At 19.5% G+C, this 11,611-nt stretch overlaps 2 protein-coding genes across 2 annotated transcripts; one reads left to right on the top strand and one right to left on the bottom strand.

Moving 5' to 3' along the window:
* Positions 1 to 1,376: 1,376 nt before the first annotated feature.
* Positions 1,377 to 3,940, bottom strand: MKS88_000148 (uncharacterized protein; the record flags this gene model as incomplete). The annotated part of the gene is made up of 4 exons (XM_067214516.1): positions 1,377 to 2,491; positions 2,749 to 3,168; positions 3,325 to 3,811; positions 3,920 to 3,940. The coding sequence occupies 4 exons, from the start codon at positions 3,938 to 3,940 to the stop codon at positions 1,377 to 1,379; spliced, it is 2,043 nt and encodes a 680-aa protein (XP_067075881.1).
* Positions 3,941 to 9,700: 5,760 nt separating this feature from the next.
* MKS88_000147 (uncharacterized protein) lies at positions 9,701 to 10,663 on the top strand (the record flags this gene model as incomplete). Its single annotated transcript, XM_067214505.1, has 2 exons — positions 9,701 to 9,787; positions 9,905 to 10,663. 2 exons carry the CDS (start codon positions 9,701 to 9,703, stop codon positions 10,661 to 10,663), a joined length of 846 nt encoding a protein of 281 aa, XP_067075880.1.
* Between the last annotated feature and the right edge of the window lie 948 nt (positions 10,664 to 11,611).

The following is an 11,611-nucleotide window of genomic DNA, read 5'->3' as shown; positions in this document are numbered from 1 at the left end:
ATTGCGTAATTACAAAAAAACAAAAACAAATATAAAGATAAAAGTCAAAACTAACAAATTCTTTTTAAAATGTAAAAATATATCATATTTTTTAAATTTACTATAAAATATTTATATTTTCTTTCATATCCTTCTGGTTTTAGAAAAGCGCTGAAATTCATTTAGTACTGTTTAATTTATACATTTTTTTTGTATTTAACTTTTATATCTTTTATTTTATAAAAATGTTACTAAATAATAATGTAGATATTAAAGTAAAAAAAAATATAAGAATATTTTTTATTTAATTGTTTACATTTCTTTTAAAAGCGAATATAAATTACAAGTTAATATAAAAAACTATGTATTCAGAATAATTTCATTATTATCATGTTTTAGGCATTTTAATTAGTTCAATAATTTTTTAAATTTATAATAATAAAAGTTATACAATCAAAAACGATACTTTAATATCATAAATATCTATAAATATGTATAAGGATTTTTCCTTTAAGTTACATTATTTGTTGCATAAAAAAATTGAATTCTTTATTAAGGGACAGTACATTTAAATATGATTTTTTTTTTGTGAGAAGATATATATAATTAAAAAAAAATATATTGATATATAACAAACAAAGAGTTACAAACTTACTATAAATGAAAACGTTTATTATGCGAACATCTATTAAATCATAACGGCCTAGAAGTATTTCATTATGTATATAAATATGGTTTTTCTATAATATATTAAATTACATGAACTATGTATATATTTTCATCATGCTTTCGTGAGTTTTAACGTATTTCTGTTTTTTATTTTAAATTTTTTTTTATATTAATTAAATTCTCGAACGATTAATTGATAAGAATATTTAAATGATACAAATGGGTATCTCTCTGAATATGGAAATAACTATATATATAGAAATAATGAAATAGCATAGAATTCTAAAATTTAAGTAATTCCGATATATAAATTAAAAGAAAGTATTGCAATATTAATTTTTTTGCTTTTTTTTTTTTTCCTACGAATTTAATATTTTTGGAATACATTAATATAATTTTAATTTATATATATATATATATATATATACCTTGTTACTTATTTTTAAACAAATATTAATATAAAGTTCATATTGATAATCTTAAAGAAATAAAAAATAGTATATATAATTGAAATATATTTTATGAATCTTTATTTCAATCTTCATATTTCATGTTCGCTTCTCTTTCTTTTATTAAGTATTTTTTCAAATTATTCTTTTCATTGTTCCAATAATGAATAATAAAATTTATGAAATAAGTTTCATATAGATAACATGCTTACGAAAAAATATAATTCTTATATATTCAGAATGTATATTATAAATTTTAAAAATGTATTTTTGCATAATTCAGTAGTATTTGTCTGCAGTATTCTCCTTTTTCATAGAATTTACATTTGTATTATCTTCTATTATCCAATTTTCTAACTCTTTTTTAAAGATATCGTCCGTTTTATAATCAATATTTTCCGTATTTTCCAAAAAATATCGATTAAATTCACTTATGTTTTCTATAAATTCTTTTTTACTGTCTGAATTTTCTTTTTCCTTAGTTTCAATTATGTTATTATCCAAATGTGATTCATTATTTTCAATGTCCTGCTCTTTTTTGCATTCTTCTAATACTGACATAAGAACGAGTATACATAGTTTTGTTAATAATTTTTTTTTTATATATTTATATAATTCTTGGCAGTCTTCTTTGTTCGATAATTCTCCTATATTAATTAATGGCAAAGAATCTTTAATTTTTTCATTATCATAATAATCTGGTATAATCTGGAGTTCATCAGTTAAATAGTTAAATAAGTCCTGTTCAATATATTGCTTAATAATTATACACTTCTCCGATATCCACTGTCTCCATATATCTTTTTCTTTTTCTGAAAATGGAACATTTTGAATTTCATCAGAAGGATCATTTTTTAATTCTTCTCTTTTTTTTAAGTTAGCTAGTTCCCTTTTCCAATCATTTTTTAAATTATTAAAACAATGTACTTTTTTCAATTTTTCAGAAAGATTTCTATGTCTTTCTATCCATTTATTCCATATTATTTTTTGTTTTTCTTTGTAACTGACAGTTTTAACATCTTCAATTATTAGTTCGTCATTGGTCAAATTAGTATATACTGTATATTCTTCTTTTGCTAACATTTCTAGGCATATTTCTAAAAATTCTCCTTTTTTGTATTCCCATTTTGTATTTCTGTATTCTTCGAGTACTTCCATATGTACTTCTATGATGGTTTTGTAACTATCCTTTTTTCGGTTTGACACGTGTACTTTATTATTCATGTTATGTTCAATTATTATTATATTTTTAATGGTTTTTTCGCTATCGTATTTTAAGTTTTCTAAATGATCATGTGCTATGAACTCACTTTTTTTCCAAGAAAGTAAAGGATTTAATATTCTTAGAAATTTCACAGGTCTTTTTTTTATCTTTTTTTTTTTTTTAAACAACCCTATTAAAGCATACTACAGTAGAAAAAAATGGATTTTCAAAACATATTATTATTATAATAAAATGATTATCATATTTTTAGTACATAAGTGTTATTTTACTTTAATAAAAAGGGAAAATAGAAAAATAACTATAAAGTAGATTAAAATAGATGATGTGTATGTGTTAGACGAACTCGCTAATGGACCTGAAATAATTATAAATATATATTTAATTCTGTCATTTCAAGAATAGATAAATAAACAGAATTGATGGTACCTGAAATTTTAGGAGTTTTAGCAGAATTGGCTGAACGTGCGAAAGGAATTGAGGATTCAGCTTTTAATGCATGACTTTCAGGAGATTGATTTTCTAGTGACATAGCAGAATCTGAAATATTTGGTGAGATAGGTCCTGGTAATACTGCATCATCATGATTAGCTCTTGTTTTTGTTACTTCTTTTGGACCTTGATTAGTTTGCATAGCTTCAGATTCTTCACTTTTATCTTGAAGATTTGGAGCTTCCGTTTCCGACTGAAATTGAGTTTGAGGTTGATGCTCATGAGATAAATTCTCTGGGGTTAGAGATATCTGTGAATTATTAGTTTCTCCATTTTGTAATTTTTGAACGGCTTGTTCCGTTGGAGTTTCAGTTTTAGATGGTTTTTCAACTGTTTTTTGATCTACTTCTTGTAAATCTTACTTTTTTTTTTCTTGTAAGTTTTTGCAAGTTGGATTTTGATCAATGAGTAAGCAATCTAATGATGTTCTAAAGGTTTCTTCTTCGAGTATGTTGCATAATGATTCTTGTTTTTTTCCTTTTTTGCCCATAATTCGTTCTTTTCTGTAACAACCTTTAATGAGGCTTACTTTTTCCTGAAAATAAATATTTCTCCCATTAATCCAATTGTTATATTCGTTACATTTCTTTAAATACTCCTCATTACACGTCTTTATGGTTCCAGGTTTTAACTGTCTTATTTCATTAAGATATGTATTTCTTTTTTCACAAAAATCTTCTTCATCATATTTTAATTCTAAAATTTTCATATCATTTTCTTCCAGAACAACAGGACATTCTTTATGTATATTAATCTTTTCATAGTAAGATTGTACCCACTTTTTTAATGCCCCTTCCCATGTATCTTTAAAACGGCTATAATATGATGGAGGAGACTTATTTTCAATTAGATATTTACTCAAATTTCTACATACATTTATAAATGCTTCTTTGTCACTCTTATTTACCTCAGTAGTTTTCTTTTTTATATTTTGTATAATTTTTTGGAAATATATATCACTATAGTATGTCAAAAATCCATAACCTCGAACATTCAATTTCTAGATTCAAAACAATTATTCAAGAATTAATTTTTGTGTTATTTATGTTAACAGTTGTTTTAGAATAAATAAATAATTTATTAATATAAAAAAATAAAAAATTATTACCGAAGAAAAACAATTATCCATGATGGATTTACATTAATACTCTAGCGTATGATAAATAATACTCTGAAGGAAAAATATGAATTTATATATTTTATTTATCAATATCGTTATTTTAAATTTATATTTCTCAACAAAAATAAATTATAATATTATAATATACATAAGAATTTACATATGAACTATAAAGTAATAGAATACATTAGTATTTATTTTATGTGCTTCATAATTTCATTTACCTTATGTAAATATATTACAAATGGAGATGAATCCTAAACATATTTTAATATTAATTCAGAATTATGTATATATGATTATGTAAAAATAATATTCCTTATATAAGGAAAAAGTCACAATATTAATCACAAAAAAACGTATATAAGTTACATCAACAAGTAATATAAAATTTATTCCGTAAAAATAACATTAATTACCGTTTCCTTATTTCTGTTATTAGAAACACATATATATATATATAGATATTATTACTTATAATAATATAAATAATTCCTTTTGTTCTTAGGTTTTAATTAAAATAAATAATATATAAAGCAGTACATTATTAGTAATGATAGTATGTCCTTATTTTATTTTATTTTTTTATTTATTGTTGATATATGTCATTATATTGCTATTATTATTTTGTTAATTTTTTTTATATTTACTATATTGTATCTGCCTATTAAAACTTTTATATGAGCTCATACATCTATACAAACGCTTAATTAATTAGAGGTGTATTATAGTATTAAATAATTATAAAAAGATTTGCATACTTATTTAAAATATAAAAATATATTAAAAAAAAATTATAGTAAAATCATTTATGCAATATAGTTTAAAAAAATATAAAATAAATTATAGTTCCTAAATAAGGAATAATAAGATAGTAACTGAACCTAAAAAGAATAATATTTTATATTAGATAAAACAAAGAATATTAAATCTTTGTAATTGTTTTTCTGTAATAATTGATAGATATATTATAATAGGTAAATTAAAAATATATTACATCTTTTTTTGTTTGTTTATATATATAACTAAAGTAAAATAACTTTTTTATAATGATAAATATTTATTTAGCGTACAAAATAAAAAAGATCTTGTGTTATTTAAAATACTGCTTAAGACGTAAAATATGAAATGTAATTAAAGAACAAGTTAAACTCATAAACAAGAAAAAAGGTTATTATAGTGTAAATTATATATATTATTTCTTATTTTAATATTACTTTTGAAATATATACATACGAAGTAGTGAATGGTCAGAAAATTAAAAAAAAATATATATTAATAATAAATATTTGTAATTAATTATTTCACGTATAAAATTACATTGTTATGGTTATTTTTAATAAATATGTTATTTTGAAGAGTTTTATCATAATGTATCTTTATTCTTTAATTTTTTAATGTAAAATATATTTGTTCGTTCTGATTTTTTTATTTTAGTCTCTTATATAATATTTATTTTTTTTTTTAAATATACTACTTAATAACAATGTACAATAGATTACAAATAAAATTAATTAATCATGTTTTAAAGTATATTGTATTTATATTTATGTTTCTGAATATGTCATATAAATATATATGTAAATATAATTTATATCATGAATATATTTTTACCGATTAATATGTGGTAACGAAAAAAAAACATATTATTATCTGATATACTTGATGTCATTTGAATAAAAACTAAATAAACTTAGTTTTAGGATTATTATTAAAAATATTTCTTTTCTTTTTTTATTATTTTATAAATTTATTGATATATTTTTTTTTTCTTTGTTAATGTATTTTTTATTATTATTTTTTTTTAATATATCATCAGAATTTTTTTATAATACTACAATTTATACATTACATTTATTAAAATATAATACAAGCTTAATATAAATTCATATGAATTAATAAGTTTTATTTCATTTTATTATGAATATTATATTTAAACTTTTATATAAAAGACAATGCTTAACTTAAGAATAGATATATTTTTATGTAAATCATTAACATAACATAAGCTAGTAATAATGCTATATGCATAAAAATTATTTCAGCATGAAGTTAGAAAAATGTGTAGAAGTAAATACATTTACAATGATGCATTTGTTTAAATAACATATTATAATTTTTTATTAATTAATATGTACAACAACAGAACAAAAAACTGTGGTATATAAAATTATAAAGAGACACTTAAGTATTTAAATTTATATTTCATGTTATCGAACAAGAATTCTTAATTGTTAACATAATTTTATAGTTTAAAAAGTTTTAAATAATAATTTATCTAAAATATAAAATAAAAAAATTCACTTTGATGATAATAATGTCTTAATTTTACTAATATTCTTTTATTTACACAGATATGTACATAGTCGTGTCATATTATTAAGAGAATATATTTTAATATATATTTTCACGATTAAAGTGACAAAATTATATTTATGAATATTATGATAATATATAATACGTACTATTATTTTTATGTTTTAATCGGTACCATTTCATCTTATAGGATTAAATAAGATCGTTCTATGTATAAGTTATTCTTTATAAAATACTATTGTTAAAGTATTCATCATACAATAATTGAGGTCACTAATATATAACATTATTTATAATTTAATAATCATACTATAAAAATTATTATTTGTGTATTAATCCAAAATTAATATTTAACATACTGTTAATATTAAGTTTTTTTATTTAATTTTAATTAATATTCTCCTTATATATTGCATTTATTGATTATGTTATGTTTAATGAATTATCGATTTGTACTTTTTGCTACATTTCCTTTACATATATTGTATGGATGGATTTCATATTAGAAATATCATGTATCCTAAGTATGTTAATATTAATGAGTAATTTGAATATTGGTTATTTAATCAAAATTATTTTTTTTTTATATTTATGTGTCTTTATTACTTATAATTTTTCTTATATATTTGTATTTTAATTTCATACACTTTTTTTTTTGTTTTTACCTTGTTAAACTTTTAACATATATCTTTATATATGAATCTTTTATAGTTGTATGAGATTCATACTTATTTACTATTGCATATATAGTATTATTATTAAAATAAATTGTTCTAACCCATTTTTTTATTTTCAGTATGCATTTCAGTTAAGTTGTTCAAAATTTTATATTATATGTACAAATATACATATTACTGAACATATATAAATTACAATTTTGTAGAATGTATTTTTTATGATATGAGTTACCGGCCAAATATGTTTGATCTATTTCAGATCCATTTATCATTATGGGAACATTTTGTCCATATACATATTTTTATTTTTTCTTATTGAATTCAGAAGTAAAATACATATGATGTAATGTATTGTTAAATAAATTGAATATTTGTATATAAAATATTATTAAAACTGTAATTTTTTGCAGTAACATATTACAGGGATTATGTATAGTATTCACATTTTTCAGTATATTAATATATATGACGATACAAAAGGAAACATGAAAAACACTGTCATAAATTTTAATGTAATTATTTAAAATAAAATAATAAACTCATACGTTTTAGCTTCAAAAGTTGCTTCTTCTTATGTCAGTACATCAAAAAATGATGATTTTTTTAGAACTATATAGTTTTGAGATTCAGTACATTCAGGTAGTTCATTGATATACTTTAAGGGATGTAACCTTATGCGCTTGCTCAGATGAAGTTTGCGAAGGCGATATTCATCTTTAATGTTTACAAATTGTGTGTAAAATTTATTACATTTTGCGTAACATTTACTTATATGATAATTATATAATCATTTTTTTCAGAATAGATGAGAAAAATACGTATATAATTGAATTATGGAAACGTTTTAGATATAGTGAAACAAATAAGTTATGCTAGAAATATAAAAAAGATAAAATTTATTTTTAACAAATTTATTTTTGTATAAACGTAAAAATAATAATACCTTTAGATAAATTATATATTAAACCATATACATAATATATTAGATAAAATTTAAGCACTTAAGTGAATATAGTATTTGGGGAGGATATTTCAATGTATAACAGTTGAACTGTGAAAATTATATTTTAAAAATTAAAATGTAATATTATTTTATATTGGTTTCTTTGAACATATTAAATATTATTAATATCATTTCCTACACATCAAAATTATATAACATGCAGAGCATTTAACCTTTATTGATGTGTATATATATAAATAAACATATATATATATACTTAATAAGGAGAAAATTAAATATTTTCCCTTAAATTAAATCATTTGTATATATTTTCTTAATTTATGGAATATTTTTAATTAAAATGTAAACAAATTTATTTTTTAAAAATACAAGTCGAAAAAAACATTGGAACAATATATGTTTACAAAACTGTGAAGGTTTATTTATGAATAAATATTTTGAAGAACATTATTGTATAATTCCCTTATTTTTTATAATTTATTTTACTATTTATGTATATAGGATATTATAAAAATTTTAAATGGATTAAAAGCATTATATATGCTAATATTTTCTAATAACAAAAAAAGTGATATATACATATTGTGAGAAAACATAGAACAGGTCATATATGATCCTTCATAAATGTTATAATGAAATTAATATATGAGTCCATAAAAGTGCGATAATATTAATTTCAATAAATTATTTTTATATATATATGTATGGCAGTTTGTTATTATGTCCCTTTAAACTTTGTTATTGGAAATATGTATTTCTAAAAGAATAAATAAAAATTAATATATTTCTTCTAAAACAATAAGCACAAAAATTATTAAATCAAATATATCTATAGAATATATTATTATGCTTTCTTATTTTAGGTCAAAATGTTATATCCTGTATATATTTGTATACATATTCATTTGATTTATTTTTAAATTAGTCCAATTGTTCGCAGTGTTTCTGGAAAATTTTTAGCTTTAACAACCTTATTTTATTTTACTATGAAATATTTTTTTCTAAATATAAATATTTAATTAAAGAAGAAATTTTTTTATTAAGCATATGAATATGAATATTCTTCATTTGGAAATATATATATATATATTATTGAAAATTATGATCTTCTAAAACTATAGTAAAAAATTAAAAAGTTGATATACATTTACATTTAATATAAGTATTATGTTCTTAGAGAATGCATAATTTATGAATTATACATTTTAAATATATTATACACTATAAAATAAAGCATGTGTTATAATTCGTGATAGACGGAATTTTCCACAAAATATATATGTTTTTAATATACTATTAATTCATTTTCATTGCTCTAATAAATAATATCTCATAATTAATAACTAATTTTTTCAAATTTTACTATTTATAAAACTAGAATAATTAAAGCGAAAACTTAAAAATAGTAGCAATTCTATTAATATATAGAATAATGAAATATATCTATATTTTATACATTCTATATTGTAAGAAATTCCCAATTTCCAAAAATTAAAAAATTATCAAAAAATTTTTAATTACTCTAATATATAATTAATTTACATTATGTGAGAGTAGTCAATGACTTCAAATTGTATAATTTTATGTCAGTTAAATTTTTATAAATGATATTATCTATAAAATTTTGTAATATCTTTTTTTAGGTTTTTTTTTTTTGTTTATGTAGTAAAATATACTGCATAATATATGAATAATATATTACGAAAAAATATTTAAAAGAAATAAAAAAAAATATTTGTTTATTGTTAGAAAGGTATAAATTAATGTTAATTTCTTTTTATCAAAAATATTCCTTTATTAGAAATCTATAACATGGAACAAAAGTTTAAGTTAATTTTTTTTATCCAAATTTCTATGCTTATACTTTTAGATTTAATAGAACATCTTTACAGTGATTTGGTATGGTAGTATTTTTAAAGATATTTTTATTATTAATACTTTTTTTATTTACATTTATTAGATTATTTAGAATAAGTATATTTATCCATTTAAATAATATATATTTATATTTTTTAGAGAAGGTTTAACAATTCATTGTATGAAAAAAATAGTCTTGGTAGAAAATTAGATACAAGCATTTATCGATTATTGGGAAACTGTGAAAATAATATTTATTCAAATATTTCAGATTTAAAAGTGAAGGTACCATGTAATATAAAACAAAAGAACAAAAAGTTATGTACAATTAATAAAAAAGGGGATAAAGAGAAAAATGAAGAATTATATAGAAGTTCATTAAATAAGCAGGAATTGATTAAGCGACTTATGAAAAATAAATGTACTATGTTACATGGGACATATACTCATTATGAAAAAAAAATTATGAATGGACTTAATGATGAGGCATTTTTTAAAAAAATGATGTTAATTAATCATAAGATTTACAAAAAATCAAAACGTAAAAGATATGTAATACGAACTTGTTTACTTTTATTATTGTTCTTATTGGTATTAGTGATACCTATATTAGATTTGTCATTAAGAAATATGAAAAAGCCTAGTAATTTCTTGAGTATAATAGGGGCGTTAATCATAAAATTTCCAACAGATAGTTATGGTGTTGCTACGACGCCTGGTTCCGTAAGCGGGTGGATCTCTACATCGTTAATTATAGGTAAAGAACATGCCAACATAGCATTAAAAGTATCTGCTATACTAACATATTTCGTACCTTTCATTATATTAGTTACTATGCTTATATTGATTATTTTATATTATTATAAAAATGTTATAAAAAATAAAAAATTTAAGTTCATGGAAGCGTTCAATGAATAGTAAAGAATATTTTTATATTAGTAAAGAAATTTTTAATATTATGGATATTCTTTAATATCATTAGTGACTTTCATAATAAACATAAGAATAAATGCTTATATTTTTTTTCAATTCCACTACATATACGTGTATGTACTTATTCTAAAATGTAAAAAAAAATAAGTTTTTATTTTATTTGTGAATTTGAATGTTTGAAATATTTTTAATTTTTAATATGTTAATTCAAATAAATAAAATATTATGGTTTCATATTAAAAATATCTGTATATATAAGAAACGTTTTAAGAAAATTATATATTTGTACGTTAAAATTAATATATAATAGTACAATTAATACTCTTTTATTGAATTAATTCATTAATTTATATTTTAAATATAAAAAGTGACACTTTATATTTTATCTCGTTTTCCATTATGAAATTAATATTTTTTGAGATTATTATTAAAATGCATTATCTTTTAAAATTAAAAATAAACATAATATGTTTTGTAAAAAATGAAAAAGTGAATATATTTATGGTATTTATGATTTTTTTTTTTTTAAATGTACTTCAAATTTAATTGTTTTTGTTTTGTTCAAAATTTATTAAATTTGTCGTTGGAATATCATTATATTTTTAACATATGAATAAAAGAATATATTATATAGAATTTGTATGGTAATTTTTTGATCACATTTTAATTTTATAATTTTAATTCCTTGGATTACAGCTTTCGTGAGGAAGCAATAATTAAATAGGTAATTTTTATTGCTATAAGTATTATTAAAAAAGGAATTTTTATTTATTTGTATTCACTATTTTATATAAATCTATATAATATTATTAGTGACAACATATATATGTAAATGACAAAACAAATTATAATATATTAGCCGAAAAATTGTCAATAATATGTTATATAATAACATATTTTGTAAAATTATTTATTTACACAATTTTGTGTATG

This window comes from Plasmodium brasilianum (assembly GCF_023973825.1).
Source record: "Plasmodium brasilianum strain Bolivian I chromosome Unknown PB_00_03, whole genome shotgun sequence".
Taxonomy (NCBI): Eukaryota; Apicomplexa; class Aconoidasida; order Haemosporida; family Plasmodiidae; genus Plasmodium; species Plasmodium brasilianum.
This window is presented reverse-complemented; position numbering and strand designations above follow the sequence as displayed.